At 40.5% G+C, this 19,909-nt stretch overlaps 1 protein-coding gene across 2 annotated transcripts in view; it reads right to left on the bottom strand.

Moving 5' to 3' along the window:
- The window catches only part of RPS6KA2 (ribosomal protein S6 kinase, 90kDa, polypeptide 2), a 292,047-nt gene that overhangs the window by 90,652 nt on the left and 181,486 nt on the right, over positions 1 to 19,909 (bottom strand). For both annotated transcript variants that reach the window (XM_014951152.1, XM_014951153.1), the window contains 2 exons: positions 13,481 to 13,597; positions 9,098 to 9,179 (listed from right to left, as the gene is read on the bottom strand). In XM_014951152.1, coding sequence (XP_014806638.1) covers positions 9,098 to 9,179; positions 13,481 to 13,597 — 199 coding nt within the window. The remainder of the gene's footprint in view (positions 1 to 9,097; positions 9,180 to 13,480; positions 13,598 to 19,909) is intronic.

Genomic DNA, 19,909 nt, shown 5'->3' with positions numbered 1-19,909 from the left:
AAGGAGATGAAGACTTAATGCATTTGAGCCCGTATTCACCAAAAAAAAAGAGGCAAGTCTTCTCTTCCTGTAATTCATGCAGCTTCATGGTACCAACACCAAGCTGTTGGACGTCCGGCAGGATTAAAAGGCTCCCAGCGGCCCCTTCACGTGCTGTGCAGCTGACTGGATGGGTTGCCAGCAATAGCTTTTCTTTTTCAGCAGAGGGTTTTTTAAAATTAGAAGAATTACAAGCAGAAAGCTCACAAAGCTCCTTAAAGACAGCGCAAGATAAACAAGACATAAAAAAATTCCAAACCTCAAGACCAAGCCAAACCAAAAGCAGACTTTTGCTTGAAGATTCCCTTTTGGCTTACAGGACACCAGCCAGAAAGGCAGAAGGAAAAGGGCAGCAGGCAAGGTAGAACAGTAACCAGTGTTATGTTATCACCGGTAAAGCCCAACAGGCCTGGACAGGTCCTGCCCACTAATGTTCTGCTAAGTTCTGAAGATAAACACAAGAGAAGGGGAATTGAGGTTGCCAGCTGCAGGCAACCATGAAGAACCAAAAACACCCTCTAGAAATGCTGCTGTCTCAACCTCCAATGCAAAGAAGTACTACAAATACTTCCACCGAAGGGCTGGCTTTTCCTAGGAACTTCCTCTGAATGGGACTCCTCAAAGAAACAAACATTCAACATGTCAACAATATGACCACTTGGCCATCTTTGCAGCAGGACATTTTTATCTGCTCAATTAAAAAACCTGAATCTTCAGCAATCTGCTTGGTAGAGCGGTGGCCTTGGTAGTAACAAAGCATTTGCAGAGGACCTGAGATCTGGAGCACACAGCCAGAGCAGATGACATTTTGTTTAACAGTCACCTCTGACTTACCTAGCTCTATCAAAACTGAATCTTCTAACCCAGACACCTAGAAGAAATGAATGCTGAGGAAGGAAAGGAAGATGAAAGATTCTTGGTCTACAGAAAATAGAGGCTAAACACGATAACAATCTTCAAGATGTGGAAGAAAACTACAGAGAGGAAAAACTATTCTCAGCAGAAAGGATGTGAATTAATGGCTTCAGCTGTGGCAAGGCAGACATGGGACAGATGTTAGGAAGCATTTTATAACAGTCAAGATAGAGACAGTCTAAGAACGAGTTAGGCAAACATCTGTCAGGAATGACAAAAGCATAGCTGTGCCACCCTAGCTCAGAGAGATGGGCAGCAGGACTTCTTCAGGTGCCTTCCAGCCAATGCTTTAGTAGCAGTGCAAGGCACAGGGTGCCCTCTGAAAGTCCCACACTGGTGGGTTTACCTGGCACAGACCCGGGCAGGGATATAAGTTATGCTCCCAAAGCAGAACCACTAATCCCCTGCAGTTGACCTAAGTATTGGCCTTGCCCCCAGGTAGTCAACCTAGGCAGAGCACCATGCATGGACACAGTGCCCAACTCACTCCAGTTAAACTAAGCTGTGCTTTTCACTGCTCTCTCTGTGCTTCCCACCTATTGCCTGTGAGAGGTGTGAGGGCTGACAAAGGCCATTGCACCTTCCAGTCCTTTCCTGGTAAAAGTGGGTTTTCTACAGATAAAATGGAATAGCACCACATTTGTCAAACCTGATAAACATTTCGGTCATGGTTTCAGGACAACTGTCTGTGCAGTCTCTCAAAAACTACCCCAAAAGCAAGTAACAGCAATCTGCTACTTCACAATAAAAAAATATGAAATGTAGTCTTTTCCATAAAGTGACAGTCAATTTGGGAATAACTGCCATTAGATATATAGTGCAATGAATACGACAAAAAGAATAATCCAGGGAAAGCAAACAGTAGTGAAAGCCCTTGATCAAGTCTACTACGGGGACTTTGAAGGAGTTTGTGTCGGAAAGCCTTTTACTGATGGCCCCTACAGGAGCTGCAGTTTCGTTGTCTCCATTGTTACTTATTCACAGCAGGATCAATTGAAACTTTAAAGACGTAGATAGAAAATTGACTGGAAATTGCAAGGCAATTTGGAAAATTGCTTCTTACTGTAAAAAACGAAATTAGTATGACGGACTACTCATTCCTGAAAAATACAGCCACCATTCCTTGGCTGGCTGCAATGGCCAGAGGAAACATTCAAATGCAACCTGGAAGAGCTGCTGTTTCTTTAGAAACTTTAAAGAAATCATTCTTTTCATATTTCATTGACAGAAGAGTGTGACTCAACCAACATTTAGAACAAACTTGTATAATTTGATCACAGGTGAAGAACATAGCCTTTCTGCCAAAAAAGAAATCAGCAGACTTTCCAGTGCTCTCTCCCTCTGACTTCAGATTTGAATCTCCTTTGTGTTCCCTAGGGAATCATCGTATGAATACCTGAATAACTCAATACTTTCAGCTGCTGCTAACAGGGCCCATGGAACTGCTCAAGGATTAGAAACAAAGGGTGTGGGAACACTGATTTCACAAAAAGATGGAAAAATTTAAGACAGCTCTGTGCTATACCTAATGAAAAACGCTAACACAGGGGCACTCAATGTCTTCATAGCAAAGTCTGAAACTTTGGCTTAAACCCATGAATGCACTAGCAAGTAGTGTGGTGCAGCCAGCAACCTAGGGAAAGTAATTCCATAGAGTGGAATCACTATGGTGCTGGGACCTGACATTGCACCACACTTGCCCCCTTCCGAAGCCTGAGCAACACTTTTAACAAAGTGACTCCTGTACTAAACACAACAGCCAAAATTTTCATGAAGAGAAAGTTGAACTTGCTTTGGCACTTAAGAAAAACTCTATGAGGAACAACAGGTTTTTGTGTAAAAACGAACCAGCCAAAATGTTCCCTTTTTACAAAGCAGAGAGCATTTTTAATATCCAGAGTTCATTTCTTGAATGTCTTGATGGTGGGAATTTTTGCCCGACAACAGGATCTTCACAATGGACTTGGCATTTTGAAGAGGCTATAATTTAATCAGGACTTCGTTCAATGAGAAGTCCCACATGGCTTGAATAGAAACAGGTAATAAAATCTTTAAGTGATACATGTTCAGTTTATATTTATAGGCAAAAGTTTTCTCTTCTCATCCAAACCTGAATCCAAACGCTGCACAGAATCACTAAAGAGTATTAAGTATTTAACCCAGAAGCTACAATCTTGATGAACAGGAATCAATGCTCTTTAGCAAACGTCATGCAAATAAACTTCCAGAAATGCTCGGTGCTGCTTTTGACCTGTCCAGTCTGCTGTATATTGAGGCTGGGAATGAGCTAGTTTCCTAACCCCAGTGCATTTTCCTTATAATATATGAACACATTGTTCTCCACAGCCCATTAGAAACACCCTAAGTGAGCTCTGTCAAATGTACTGTACCCTTTCCTCCTTCAAGAAAGCAAGACCTAGATAAGCTGACCTTTTAGGGGAGGAAGAAAGAGGGTGGCTGACACAAGAAGCCTTGCAAAGGCACAGTAAAGCCACAGCCTGATGGTGACCTCTAAGCACTGAGAGTTGAAGACCTTCCAGGTTTCATTTTCAAAACTCCCACGGGACAAAAGAAAGTTCTGCTTCCTTGGGTAACAGCTGTTAATTCCAGCTTGCTCCTAAACTGTGACAGGCAAGGTTGGCACGTTCTGCAGCTCAGCACAAAGCTGGAGATCTTCTCCTTGACTCCTGGCCCACAAAGCTTGCATGCGAATGGGCAAGGTCCAGATGGTGACCCAAGAGCATTGCTGTGTGGCTGAATGTGTACTGGCCAGGGTGATCTCTACATTTTAGAGCCACTTGTGAAATATACAGAGGAATCAAATGTCATTATGTTTGTGCACGCAAAAGTTGCTATTTCCTTCCCAGATTTTCCCCTCGCCACTGAAAATTTAGTGTACGGCTGTTTGTGGAGAGGGGTGAGTCTATGTATCAGCTGGATCTTTAAAGGCACTTCCAGGTCCAGCAATGTTTTTTTGAGCTCAGAGCCCTGACATTTGGAGAGCTACAATTCTCAGAGTAAAGAAGCAGTATGCAGGCAACAGTTCCCGAGGATGCAGAGCATGTAGGCTTTCCTCCAAACAGCAGGAAAAGGGGACCTCTGATGTGGGGTCTAGTCTTAGAGGAAACTGCATGTGTTGTCACAACTTTCCTGGTGATTTCTTTAGAAGATGGGAATAAAAAGGGCCAGGAGGATATAAAAATATTGAAGAACACTGTAGGAAAAGATAATAACCCAAAATTTAAAGGGTGAACCTGGGTGAATAACAGGGTCTCTCATCAAACACAGAGGTTGAACAAAATAGGACAAGATGGTGCTGAGGTTTTCAAGGTGAAGAGTTAGGTTTATCTGAGGTGAAGGCTCTTTCTGAGTCCTGCCTTATGAGGTTAAATTGTCCTCATTTTTTTGTTTTGTTTTGTTGGATTTTTGTTCCCTTTGAACCAGAAGGAAACCACCGGAATTCAATATCTTAAATCTAAACACCACAATCATGGCAGGGAAACTGAGTCGCATACAGAGGAAAACTGAAGAAACCACTTCAGTTGGTGTCCAAACAAAGAAGCCACTGCTATGATTGAAGCCACTACTACAATTTTGTCAATCGTTTAGATGGAAATCACAAAGTGGATGGTAGTCCAGCTGGTGACATCTAAGTTAGTGTTCCATTTAGTGTATAATTAATATCATTGATCTAACATTCCTGAGAACACCACAAGCTCTCTGAGTCACTAAAGCAGCTCTCACTGCTTACTGCATCTGTAGCCATCACACGCACTCAGCACAACTGTAAACCCATAAGCCTCCTGGCTTCCACTGCGGGGATCATAAACTGCAAAGCACTTCAGAGCTTTTGACAAAACAGATTATCATTTCTAAGCTCCGTAAGTAGAAACAGGTAAACTCTCTCAGTTCTCAGGGTCAAACAGCTTCCAGCAGCGAGATTTACACAGACCATTACCAACGAGATGGACAGATGCAAATTACTTCCTCGTGACCCATCACATAACCTTCGCTAGGTCATCGCTATAGTATTTACAAATCATCATGTCAGTGAACTATAGCTTCATGCCACTTTCTCTAAGATTGCGTGTCTCCTGGAGGGATGGGTCTTTGATTTTCAAGCTCCAGAGGCAGCCCTCATATTCCAGCACAGCAACCTGTAGGGATTTATGGGCACTTCACAGGTGTTTAATGAGGCTTACACTGTAAGTGATCTAAACAGCTCTTGTCCCCGGAATCCTGAAGCACATCCAGTAAAGCCGATGGAGCTTGAGACACCTTGAGAGAAATACCAACTGAATCAAAACAATCAGCCTGCCTTTTCCCTCTGTCTCAGCTTTGCTAGTGAATACAAGGCACACGTATACACAGAATAAACAGTCCCTGGTTTCTTTCCGTTTCCACGGTCACACGCTGCATTCAGGCTGGGAACTCAAGGTTCACTGATATTTATCTGCAAGTTTTGAAACACACAGATCAACTTTATTCTCTTTCAATTTTTTACCTAAAAATCTGATTTTCCAGAAAATAAAAAACAGAGTGCACAAAACCGACATTTTATGATGGTATTTAACACTATTGGAAGGTATTTAAGTGTCTGAATGTCTTTGAGCACCTGGACCCCCCCAAAAAGGGTTGATGCTTGCAAAGGTAGCTTTTACGGTATTGTAATTTAACAAATAGAATTTCCAAGTCAGATAAATTAGAGTTATACATACATGCAGCCTGGAATCTGATGTATTTGCCATCTGGCACCTAAGAGACTTCATATTCTCAAAAATTTTGGACAAGGTTTTCCTAAAATTAATAATTAGAATAGAACACTTATCTAGTTTCTTTAGGAAGTTCTCTGCTTTTACAACAAGATACCCACAAGTTCCTGCAAAAGGAAATGGGATAGGAAGGAAGGAAATTTCCGTGCAATGCTCTCATTTACAATTGAGAGCGGCAGTGGCTTTCTCACTTTCAAGGATCTATGCTGTTACAGGGGCTTATTTGGATATACTCTACATTTAACATAAACCTCCATGAGGTAAGATTGATTTCATTTTCACAAACTGCAAGTTTCTACAAACTTTTACAATGTAAGCCTGAATATTTTGGCATCTAATTCTCTCTCCACAGCAGGAGTGGTTCTGCTGTTTAGCAGATCTTTTTCAAGCTGAAATCTACAAATGCAGTTGATCTACAAAGTCTCTTTTATATCAAACAACTTTTTTGAGCTGTAAATAAGCACTGCTGATGATTACTGTACCCTTCTTATTCTACCATTCTGTGGTTCTGTGTGACACCCTTTGCTGTTGGTGAAGGTGGAATTGTGCTAACATGGGACAACTATCCTGTAAAGAAGCAGGAGGCAGCAGAGTCACTGGAGGAAGCACCGTTTTGTACTTCTGCTTCTTCTTAAACATTACCAGCCAGCCACAGCCAGAGTGAAACCCTTCAGCTAGACCCACTGTGGCTGTTCTTTAGTGCAAGGTACAAAGCTAGATTTGAACCATCATTCCTGAAAGCATTTAACTTCCTCATGTTCTTACTTATCTGGGTTTTAATTCTTCAGATGAATCCAGAAAAGAAAAAAAACAGGTTTCTCCATTTTATGTGTTTCACTAAAGAAAATAACTGCTATGATATTGAGGGCTGTGTGGTGCAATGGCACCGGGACCAAGAGCTTTGATTTTCCTGCTCCATGCAGTACAGATTAGGAAGCAAAATCATTCAGACATTTGTCAGTAAATACTGAACGCCGTGCCAGCAAGTACTTATGGCTCTGCTCCCATTACTTGACATGGTAATAAATACTTCACGTTACAGTGACTTCCAGCCTTTTCTACTGTAGGTAGGCAGTAACAATTCAGCACTCTCACTTAAAAGATGAAACCTGGTCTAGTGGAAGGTGTCCCTGCCCACGGCAGAGGAGTTGGAACTAGATGATCTTTAAGGTCCCTTCCAACCCAAACCACTCTATGATTCTATGAAATTAAAGCTGACAGAAATATTACCTCTGTGCCAAAAGTTACACAGAAGCTTACTGACAGCAAACCTTGTTGTTGCTCTTCTCACTTGCCCCGTTGCTAATGGGGTTTTGCCTTCATTTTTGTACTTTGAGTTAAACAGCTGTCAAGTTTAACTTATTTGTAAAAACTAGTGTGGACAAATTAGCTCCTCCTGATGTGATTACCGATCACATGTGAAATACCGATGTGATTATTATGTGATCATCTTTAGATTAATGGGAAATCCAGAGCTACCAGTCAGAGGGGTTAAGTAGTCTGAATGGGAGAGAAATGCAATCCAGCAAAATCACAAAGCAGCCTCTACTTTTGGATCTTGTGATCCACACTTAAGAAAAAAAATAAAAAAAAAAATAGCCTGCCGTAATGGCCAAGGGAGGAGAGAAGCAGTGGTTCTGTGGTATAATGAACTGAGGAACTGCAAACACAGAGGTGCCTGTTCTTGTTGGAGCTGAAATGTGATGGAACACTTTGGGTAGTTTAAAATCATCATCTAAATTTTGAGATTTCCTAAAATACTGCTGTAATACAGATTTTGTTTTTTCCAGTGGAATCTAACAGTACAGATTTAGCTATCAAATATTAAGTTACAATCATGTGTTTGGGGATGCAGAAGAAATCCTCCCCCTCTCCAAAGCTCTTTCTGCTCAACACACCTCAGAGGTATACAAAAAAAGAGGGAATACCCAATTTTAACCTAGGGTGAAAAGTTCTAGGTTGTCAAAAGAAACAGAGATAAGTCTCTGGTACATGTTGACATCAGAGGGGTCACACAGTCCTTCCTCAGACACTGTGCATGGCAGGAGATGGCTTTCCCTAGTGGGAAAGGCTCTGAGAGTTCTGTTCAGCTCAGTCTGGGATCTTCATGGTCCTGCCTTGGTTGAGAAGTCAGAGAATCACTCTATTATACATATTGTATACACAGGCCTGATCTTTTACTTTTTATGTATTACTGTACTGTAGTACTATGTAAGTGGTTATTTACACCACGCTGTTCTGTCAGAACAAACTTTCCCATCTACGTTCCAAACAAAAAGATCAGCACACCAGCATCACTTCAAATCAGCATTTCTTCGAAAAGGCCTTCTTAGGGGAAAGAGCTGTGTAAATATCTGGTTCTCCACTTCCCCATTTTCACCAGTATGCAGAAAAAGTCCTGTGTCTGCCTGCCACCACCTATTGTAACTCTACCTTGCAATTACGGGTAGCTTCATTCTTCTCTTGGTTCCCCAAACTGAAGCATGCTAAAGCCCTTTGGATTTTGAAGTCATCAGAACTACCTCAAACTGATCTCTCTTCACATTAGGATGCAAATTTAGGCACTATACTGCATTGTGCAAACCCACATTGTCCACGAAAGAGCAAAATAACTGTTCTGGGAAAAATGAATGCTGTTATCTGCAAAAAGTGTCTGGATTTTGAGGGAAAAAAACGGAGTACAGTGCTAAGTCAGGGAAACAAGATGATGACTGTATCTTCCTAATTCTATGGAGGAACAAACAGTATGGACTTCAGCTGAGACTGAATTTACTCTGTTCGCTTTTCAGGTGTGTGATTTACTAGAAATTTCTTTCTGGTCTGAGTGGGGCTGTAGCAGTCAATGGCGCAAGAAGATGATGACCCATTTGGCCCCAGCGTGCTGGAGACCATGCACTGACTGGTCCTGAGCTACGAATCAGCACCATCTCAACAAGCTCCGAATGACTGGTCATACTTGACTATATGCTCCCATGAATTTTCAGGTATATAGTGAGACGCATCAGCTGGAAGGCCTTTTGCATAGTAGGAGTATCTTTACTTCAGCAACATCCTTATAAAAATGCTTATTTCAGTTTACTTCAGCAACAGACAGATACTGCCACTGCAATACAAATTAATATACGCCAAATAGAAATCCTACAAATAACACCAAGAAAATGAAGAAAGCGCGCAGCTAGAAAACTTGGGAGTCCTGTTTTCCTGTGTACACTTTTTTAGAACATTCACTACAGCAAGGCAGAATTTTGGAGGGTGGCAGAAACATATTTGTGTACTTTTAGATACCGTCAGACAGCAGCAATGCAAAAAATGACAAGCAAACGACAAAGTAGCGCAGAAATAGAGACTGCTGCCACTGCCCCAGGCCTTACCTTTCAGAGTTGCCTTCTTAAGTACCTTCATGGCATAAAGCTGACCCGCATCAGATCCTTTGATCTTCCGCACTAGAAATACCTGTAAAAAGGAGATATCTTGTGTAGATCAGTACTGAACTACCCGCTAAAAGCCTTGTTGCATTTGATAAAGGAATTCTAATGAAAACTATTAGCTGAAAGTATTTTCTATTTCACTTGCAATTGGTTGGACTACCTCTGGAAAGCTTCACTTTTAAGCCTATACTCCCTTCTAAAGAGAACACATTCAACATTATTAATTACCCTTACACATTCAATTAAAGATTCGTGAATAGTCATAATCAGTCTGTGCACATTTTTTCATATTCTGAGCATCTTCACATGAAAAAAAGTTATGTCTCATTTGTGCTTAGGAATGCACAGTGTCTTAAAATTATTGTCATCAATTAAATTAAGGAGAAAAAAGATTGGTTTAATTTACGCTGTAAATCACGAATGGTGGCTAGCCTAAGACGTAACTAAAGCAAAAAGTTCATACAGCTGAAAATCTGGTTGTGCATACTTAACAAAAAGGACTATTTTGATTAACAAACAAGTTAATTGTTAACTATAACAATTTTCCCTGTTACAGTTACCTATGTTACATCTTCCGACAGTGTAAATTCGTCATTGAAATACAGTAAAATTGTAGCTAAAATTGTGGGGTTTTTTTTGTTTTACTCCATGCAGCTCTTTCTTATTTGTCCCTAGAGGGGTAGTGAACAAAGGAATCAGTAAATCAGTTTGGTCTTTATAAGACTATAATTGTTTTAATGATTGAGAATAAAATAAAGACATTTTAGCTGATTCCTAGGACTGACTGTTTGCTGAGGTAAGAAATATGAGCCAACAGCGTCTCTTTCATTTCAGCACTTTTGTCACTGGACAGAAGCAGGAACTAAAGCCAAATAGAGAAGTATACATACATGCTATATATATACTTATAACAATAAGAATTATCAAAGGCTAGCTAAAATTATGTAACTAATAACACTCTAGTTGGATTACAGAAATCTGTGACAATTATTTTATTCTTTGTCTGCCCAGGAACCATGCAGCTTTCTTAACTGCCTCCACCCAAAATATAAAAAGCCAAAAAAAGAACAGAGGAAATGTGTTTCTAGCACATTATTTGCAAGTTGAAAGGCTCTTCCTCCTGCAAAAAAATAGTATCTGCAAACAGATTATGATTTTCTGAAGCACCCTTTGAGCAAAGGTTTGTGGGGAGAGAGAATAACTTTTAACAACCAGCTAGAGAAGCAAAAAAAATTAAAAAAAAAAAAAAGCTAAATTCTCTCCAAACACCAAACACCTAAACCAGGGCTCTTACATCTGTACAATATCATGGCGACAACACTTCTACAATATGATCTGATACATTTTTGCTTAGACTTTCCTTCTCAAGATGTTTCCTGTGCATATGAGATAGACACAGTTCCTTGCCCAGTCTGCCCTAGCTAGCTGAGCTTGGGCACACGCTGCTTGTTCCCATCTCCTGTTTCCTAGTTTGATGAACACACAAATACCTCTGGTACTCGCAACTGAAGGAACAAATGATGAAATTTGGATGTAACGGGACATAAGACTTTCTGAAGTGTTTTTCATTAACATTCAGGATAAATTAAGCTCAGCTGCTCCAGCATTAACAGGAAGCCAATTCATTTAGAAGTTCAGCTAGACAGAGAAATGCTGGGATATTTTTCTATCCAGCTCAAGGAAAAGATTTAATTTGCGCATTACATTGAGAGGGAGGAAAAAGTTAAAAGTAAGCTTGCCCAAACACTAGATTTTCAGCTGTATTATTATTCTGTAAAAATGGTTATGGAATCTTTATCCAGAAAACAAAACCACAAACCCTTAAGATAATGATTTTAAGCTGTACTGCACATAGAACAGCACAGCATGCTGCGTCTGCAGAAATATTAGGCTGCAGGTTCTAGAAATATCTTATCTGCCATGTAATCTTGCAAAGCTTGTAATACCCATATTGCTGTAATAAGCAAAATTATCAAATTTTAATACTAGTCACTAGTCAGCTGTTCCCTGTAGCACGGGATAGCGTGCTTGTCTGCATTCCCTCTGAAACAGATGAGTCAAGAACACTGTGTGCTGTTTCAGAGGACATCAAAATAATCATCAAACCAAAAAGGAAACAGAACAAATAGAAATCACAAAATGATGCCATCCTTCTGATTATTCTTAAAGTTGAAGTCACTTCATTCTTGAAACCACCAAGTGCTCCTGGAATGCTTGCTTGACTGGTTGTAGTAGCTATACTATACTAGTTTGCCAGAATAGCACAGGCACGTGGCTGAATATGACTTTCAATTTTCTAGTTTGATATGCATGCAAACACCTCAGGTTATCAATACCTGAACTAGCAAAACTCCCTTAGCTGGAGATTAGGCTATATCACCCTAATCCTAACCTAGAAAGCTAAGCAAGTGTTGTGACTTTTGAGAGCGTTGAGTACACTTCCTCTGACACCAAAGGTGTCTTCTCTAATCCTGTAAGAAATTATTTAGTCCTCAGGTGAACAAATTGAAAACCAATGGGTTTGTATTCCCAGAGACTTATAGATTTGAACAATTAGCTCAAATACCAAGGTGATGAAAATTTAGGTGTTTGGAGACTGCATAAGAAACACAGAGTAGACTTCCCTCTCCTGTGTCTTTACTGCTCTGGGGAGTTTACTGACCTCCTTCACATCAGATATGGAAAGTGATTTGTGATGACACACAGCTCCAAACAGGTATGTTGTCCACACTCAAACTCTGATCCCCCATTGAACTGGGCAGAGCATGTCCCAGAAATCAGATCTCCTTTTGGGAAGTGATGGAAAGACTAGGAATTTTTCCTCTAAAATGCTTAAAGCTAGAAGGCCAACTCAGTTAATAATGAAATACAACAGTACACTCTAAGACAGCCAGTGAACCATTTCTAAACTCTTTACTGCATGAATCTGAAAACTCACCATTTTGCCTCTGTTACTTTTGCAAAACAGATTTTCTTCTCTTGTTCTTCTCCTTCTTGTATTGAATCATACAGTAAATCTAATTTGGAGTTGTTTGATTTTTCCTATTTCTTTAATATTTAAAACTCATATATTATTATTGTGCTCTCAAGAAAATTTCTAGATCAAAACTTGGTAGTGAATGCTAACTTTCCTGATTTCTGTCATCTCAGGAAACTTCTAACAGACTGTTTATCAACAGGAGGTCCATGTCTTTCCTGTGCTGAAAGCTCCAGAGCTGGACACAGTACTCCAGGTGGGGTCTCACCAGAGCAGAGAAGAGGGGCAGAATCACCTCCCTTGACCTGCTGTCCATGCTTCTTTTGATGCAGCCCAGACTAAAGCTGGCTTTCTGGGCTGCAAGTGCATGTTGTTGGCTCATGTTCAGCTTTTCTTCTACCAGTACCCCCAAGTCCTTCTCAGCAGGGCTACTCTCAATCCTTTCATCCCCCAGCCTGTACTGATACCTGGGGTTGCCCTGACCACTCTGGATGGCATCCTGTCCTTCAGGCATGTCAACTGCACCACCCAGCTTGACGTCATCTTTCTGGTTTAAATTAGACTCACTGTTCCACAGATTTCTAAGTCTTATTTATTTAAACCATGGAAAGAGTTTAAGACTGAACTGAGTCCTCTCTATTTCTCTCCATATTTCCTTCCTATTCTCATTTCCAACTGACACATCCTGCTCAAGAAGAATTGCTTTGGGGACTAAGAAAAGCCTTGGACTTCAGATAAAAACGTTGTTTCTGCACAAATCAGCTTGTGGTTGTACAGGTAGATATTTTCCCCCTCCATGCTCTTGCCACAACGATTGCTCTCCTCAGCATTGGGATTTGACTCCAGGATCCTCTCAGCAAAGTGTACAGACCTTTGAGTGTGACCTAAAGAACAGCCTGGGACTTTGAAACGTGCTTGGGATCCCATCTGTCCTCAGCAGGAATTGGGCAGCTAACTTCTTTAAGCCTTTAAATGTCCCGGTTTACACCTTCCAACTATGCAGCAGTACCGCACTCACTTCACTGGCGGGTAGGTCAGAAAGAGGAAGGGGGGAGTCTAATTTTATAAACAGAGGTGCTTTATAGAAACGGTGCTTACTAATGCTCACTTGTGCTCATTAGTCCAGGTCCAGAGCCGTAAGCACTGTTTTCTAAACTGTTTTATATACAGGAATCCAGCTCAAAGACAAAAGTGTTATTAAAATGAAGATAGAAGGGGTTTGGGCTTCCTTATCTTCCTTTACAATGTAATTTATACATCCGAACAATGTTAGCAGTGTAAATGAACTCAGAGAAAGGACATGACATTTTCAATGTTGCTCTAGGCGATTAGATGGCATTAAAAATTACCTTTCCATATGAACCTTGTCCTAATACTTTCAGCAGCTCAAACTGAGAAGGATCTGCTTTTTCAAAACCTTCCTTCACATGATGACTGATGTCTATTTCCTTCACGATACCGTCTTCCTGCAAAGGAAACAACAAAAAACAAAATCCCCAAATCAGAGCTGTTATCCTAAGGAAACATATTGCTTATTTAAATCTCATCTTCTGTGATGCTACGATCATGTATGAAATTTTGAAAAGAGAAACAAAGGCTTGTCCAAATATTCCACGTGCCTGTTACTGGCTGGGAAGGGTAATGTCAGGACACCCAGGCCTGTTGCTTCTGGTTATTGAGCCTCAAGATGTGACCAGGCAAAGACAGAATATGCCAGCTGAAACACAGAATGACACTCCAGAGCTTGGTGTGCCCATCACAGACCTTGCTAGCAAAGTGGCATGGACTCAAATCTGTACTACAGATGCTTCAGCATACTTCCCTCCACATACTTTCTCATTCTCCCTCAAAGCACCATTTAAATCCATCTTAAAAAAGTCCCTTAGTGTTAAGCAGCAATTCCTGTTATGAGTAGGCAATAAAGAAAAGGCATTGCTGAGAGTGGCTCTCCTTATTTACCTCAAAGAATGGGAAGTTGCTACCAGTAACCTTTTAAATAGAAAAGAAATTAATGATTTAAATGTGAAAATGGGGTGGTGGTGGAAGGAATAATGACACACACGAGCAGGAAATAGCTTTAAACACTTTGGATTTTCCAGGTTCTTTTGTTAAAATATTTCCATTGTGTGTTCTTCAAAGTTACAAAGGACTTTCATCTTGCAAGTTGTGACATGTGGCATTTTGTTTAGTTGTTTGGTTTATGTTATTATGGCATGTTCATCTAAAAAGAGAGTGACTAGGTCATGTGAGACCCACAGGGACTACGTAGAGTTTGCAGTAACCCAGAAAGTCACTGGGCTGAAAAGAAGCCTAGGAGAAAGGATCCGCTCTTCAAGGACACAGTGGTGAGAGAAGATAATATTTACATACCTTTTCATTTCTGTAGTGTTTTGTACACCTAAATTTCAGCTTTTTTTTTTTCCTATTCAATCTACTTGTTCTAACTTCTCTACAACTAAAATATGGGTTTTGAGTACAAAACCTTTTTGTTTCATCTCCCAGGACTAAGGAAATTGCTTACGTAGGAATATGTTTGAATATTTTTGAACCCAACAGAAATAATTGGAATCTCATAAACATTATTTTTAAATGGAATTTTGCTGCAATAGTCCTTTTTAGCCAAGAAAATATCTTATGCAAATCCTAGAAGTATAATATTTGTTTCCCATTCTTAAAAATTAATGTGAGGAAAATAGAAATAACATCCTAAAATATAAATGCATTCACAGAAACATTTGGCCAAACCACATTAATTTACTAAACAAAACCAAATTTGATTCCGTTCTCCTCCAGAAAAATTCCTATCACTTTCTACCAGCTGTAATTGATCTGATGCATGGCTTGCATTACCCGGGTTGCTCTCTATATTGTTGCTCCATCCCTCCTCCTCCCTACCCTGGCTCTTTACACTCATGTGCTTTGGAACAGGGACTGTATCCTCTTCTTGGTTTGGAAAGCTTCCTCTACTCTGTGCATGCTAACAGAATCATGGAAAATAATCATCAGCTGACAGCAACTCGCTTTTTCTGATCTTAATCCCTCTCGTTTAAGGTTTGCCTGAAAGGAAATGCTTGAAACCAACGACCAGTTTTCACAGAGAGATTGAAGGGTTTTCTAAGTTCATAACTGCCAGGCTCTCTCCTGTTGTTTTTCTGGCTTTAATTGCTTTGGGAGACACAGTATCTTTCTGATATTGAAAATATTCATTTTTTTCAATTTTTTTCTAGGTGAGAGAAACAATAGTAAACTGATACAGATTTGATACACTGCATCAGCTGTTTCCTAATGAAACCAGGAATAACCTGCATGCTGTTATCAAAGGCTCCACCACGTTCTGAAGCGATGAGCTTGCATACCGATGGACGGGCATCTTTATGTAAACTGCCTGCAGCTGAGACCTGTACACTGGTAAGAACATTATTTCAAGCTTAGCCTGCCCTGTCATGCTACAGCTTAGGTAAAGTATCTGCACTGCAGGGGTCACAACACATCTTGTTCAGTGGTTCCTCACTAAGGCAAAAAATGATTCCCCATGGAGTCAGGTTCCTGAACCACCCTTTACTCTCTATGCCAGACCTTGCATGCTTGTCAGTTTGCTCTCCACTGAGCAGGGGCAGAGTTTGGGAGGATTGGCTTTTGCAGTGTGTGGATGCCCCCCTGACAATTATCATATGATGAAAAAACTGCAGGACGTTCTCTCGAGTCAGTGCAGCTTGAGGACACCCCGTCATCATTTCATGATTTTGCCAATCTCTGTTCTGCACAAAGCACGGCAAGGACCATCCACTGCAATCAGGTGAAGCAGGAGGTGGATCCAAATTTTGCAGTGAATTTGGGAGACAAAGCTCTGCAAAAAAAGAAACTACCCCCAGTTTCACATACAGCAGATATCTTCCTCAGATTTACTTCTCCTTTGAGCTGGCACATCAATCTCAAAAACTGTAGATGAGATATACCAACTTAAGGGAGCCGCAAACCCCTTTTTAGTGCAGTTAAATTGTATTTCAGCCTGAACCATGGAATCATTTCAGCTACGTTTGCAGGTTTAAATGATGAGTGAATTTCAATTTATCCATTCATACTAGTCATCAAAGTCACAGGCCTACAACCTTAAGCATATTTCTCACTGTATTATTAAATTTAATATAACCTCTTTAGATTCATGAAATGGGTTCAGTTACGGGAATATATTGGAAATATTAAAGTGATGATAATTCAGCTTGCTGGAAGAATGCTTAAAATACTCCAGCATTCCCAGAGAATAGCATAATAAATTCATAACTTGCAATAAAACCAACACTTTAATTACATGCATCTTTAATTAAAATATCAGAAAAGATTATTTAAAAAGAATGGGACTAAATAGGCCTAACTGTTTATCAGAGAAGCACAGATTTTAAAGATGGAAAAAAGCTGTTAGATTTATGTGACTTCACAGAAACATAGAAATGTTGGTTAGAGAGGCTTCTAGGGTCATCTAGTCCAACACTTCTGCCCGAAATATCATCAATACTTGTCCAAGCCAGCTGGTTTTTGTCCATTCTGATTCTCAGTGTCTCAAAGAATGAGGCTTGAGCCACTTCCTGCAAAAGTTTGTTCTCTCTTGATTTGCCCAGCTCAGAAATGCCCACAGTCATGTGAAGCTGCCTGCTCCATGGGTCGTTAGGAGGAAGCAGGATATTTTTCTAGGAAGGTAGGATTTCCTGTGGATTTCCTGTGGTCTCCTCACTAGAAAGGGGCAGCAAAGCAGCACTGAAGAAAAGCATGCCAGACAGATCTTTTTTCACAGATCGTCACTACAGTGGCATTACTTGTGAGCTGTCAAAGAGGTAGACAGTATTTTAGCTGGTCTGACAAACCCACTTCCCACTGCAGCAAACAGCCAAACTGTCACTACTTGAGACTGAAGATGGACACAGCCCCTTCAGGGAAATACAAGCTGATGTGCTTGCACACATGCATCCACTTCCCTTGCATTTATTTCTGAATTCTTATTATTTGTTTTGTTGCATGAATTCTGGAATGAGTTCTGTTTGCTTGCTTTACTTTACTATAAAGCAATAAAAAAAACCCCAACAGTTTTACAATTCTCTTTCTTACTTGGATTTTCTCCTGTCATTTATGTCTCTTGAAGTCTCCCTGTATTTAAATGTGGCATTATTTTACTCAGGTACTGATGATCAGAGTGAAACCCAAACTATCAGAGCACGAGCAATCTCCCAACTATTTTTGCTCTGACTTGCATCTTAGGAACTTCTTGAACATGGATTTTTTCCACTGGTCCAGCAAGTGCAGCATATCTGCATTAGGAATTTTCATAACTACAACAAAACCGAGGCGAGATTCACAACAGAGATGAAGCCCACACACTGAAGAAGCTGTTTTGATGGAGAGGATTTGACTCGGGGAAAAAAACACCAGCCAACTTGCAAAACGGTTTTGATCAGTGAAGTTGGTGGAGGCACAAACGACTGTTCCACAGTTTGGTCTTGAAACAGCTGTGCACAGCAGCCCAGGCTCTTGCTCCCTGCTGACTTGTCCCGACACTGCATTAGCAGGAATGCTTGACTTGATGAAGCTTAATCTTTTGTAAACTTCTCTAAATATTTATGTTTGCACAAAAAGCATCATCCTGTGACAAAAGTGAGATGGATGTTCTTGGCAGCTTGGAGATAGCACGTGGTTGAGCAGCACGGACTAGGGGAGAGAGGGCAATGAACTGGAGTACATGTTGAAAGAGGAATGGAAAGTGCTTTGCTGTGCTAATACAAGACAGACCTATTCAGGGCCTGATTCTACATTGTGTTATTCACTTAAAGGCTTTCCCCCAAGTTGGCAGAAGTTTTGGACACACGAGCAACCCAGTATTTGAATGGAAAGGCCATTTTTGATCTCCTTTCCTTTGGGATACTGGAGAACAGAGCCTCTGTGAATGTGAATGGCACAGACACATCTGGTCTGGTGCTTCCCAGAAGCAGCTGCTCCTTGTAGCACTGATCTCAGCTTACTTCCAAGGTTTTCCTCATGCAGATCTTGAAGAAAGAGATGCACTAATGCTCAGTGGCTGCCAGAGAGCAACCACAGCAAACTCTTCCAACTGCAGCAATACTTCCCAACTCACTGTCACATGTCTGAGCAAGATCGGGAAATGTAGGGGTATAGACATAGGAATAGGGTACAAAAAGTACATGGAAAAGGGTAGGCCTTCCTGGAGAGTAGTTCTTTTCAGGTGTACAGCCTCTTACCCTGCCTGACCCACAGGTTTTCAGCAAACATTATGGAAAGAATACTTCCTAGAGAACTGAGAAGTTTAACCCCTTTTGGAGCCTCGTCTGGCTCCTCCCCAAGAGGTTTCTGAAGGAGCAGACCTAAAATCATACTCAAATCCAGAGACCACTTTAATTATGCCCAATAGATTTCAACACGTGCAAAACCTCTCCTCACCAAGACTTCCTGAAATGGTCTGAAACATCTGTCGAGTTTCAGATGTTTCTGAACATCATTATGCAGAATCAGCTACTGATAGTGACGGACAATTATATGCAACCATTACACAAGGGAAAAAGTTATGGTGCTAATGTAAGATGATTACTGTTTTGCAGAATCAGTAGGACAGGATCCTTATTTGTATTCCCTGCCTGGCCATCTCCTCCCTAGCACAGGATCAAGACTGCCATGCAGGTATGACCATAAGCTTTATTTTCCAATAAAAATATGTGCAATTTTGATGTGCGTATCTTGAGATATGTTGGGCTTTCACGCTTCAGGGATTGAGGTCAACGAAGAAATAAATTAAAATGTGGCAAGAGGAAAGAAGAAATAATTGCACCTCTAAAGAGACTTCCCTGTTGTTTGAGAGATTTGTTATTCATCTATAGCATACGCTTAAAATGAAGACTTTGTTTTGTTACCAGTCTTGCCATTTGGCAGGTTACCACCTAATATAAATCCAAATCACAACTATTTAACTTTCAAGTATCACGGGCAACACAACATTCCAAAATAATATAGTCCATTAGGAAAGTATGTTTAAATCTCTGATATGGGAATAATTAGGACAGGATATGTATGATAAAGATGAGGCCAGGTTTCCACCTCTGTTTCACAGGTTCTAATTTGGTTCAACTCATAGGAGACTAATTTTTGTGAAGACATAATAGGCTATTCAAGTGCTGCCTAGTGCAGGAAATGAATTGCTGGCCTGTGTTCAGTTCTTCGAGGACAAATATCCACATTCAAAAAAAACCAAACGTATAGAAGCATTTTCATTAGCCTCTTTCCAAGCCAGTCTCCAGCAGCTGGAGTAAAGTTTGAAAAAGAAATCTTCCATTTTAAATGGTTTGTAATCCCAGATCTGGCTTCTATTGTGGTCTGGATAGATGTAAACTGAGCAATAATACCATAAATGGGTCTGGGTTTTTTTGTCCTCTACTGTCAAATTAACATTTGCTTTAACAACAACAGATTGGACTTACTGAGCCCTTAGAGAAGTATGTGGAACTCACAATGAATTCACTGGCAGTTGGGCCAGGTCTGCATTTGGCCCTAAAACATAAGGTCAACTGCCTTCTTGAAAAGTCATATAGAGTTAAATAATACACAATTTTTAGACAAGCTGGGATTTCTTTCCCCGACCTTTCACAAATGCGAACAGAAAGTGTTATCTTGTGTATAGAATTCCACCAAGCAGGTCAAACCTTAGCGGAAAACAAAAACCTTAGAGCAATTTCTGTGCAGTCCAACACTATTAGTCTCTGTTAAATCCAGCATATTTTTTT

The sequence above is a fragment of the Calidris pugnax genome, unplaced genomic scaffold, assembly GCF_001431845.1.
Source record: "Calidris pugnax isolate Ruff unplaced genomic scaffold, ASM143184v1 scaffold24, whole genome shotgun sequence".
In the NCBI taxonomy this organism is placed as follows: domain Eukaryota; kingdom Metazoa; phylum Chordata; class Aves; order Charadriiformes; family Scolopacidae; genus Calidris; species Calidris pugnax.
This window is presented reverse-complemented; position numbering and strand designations above follow the sequence as displayed.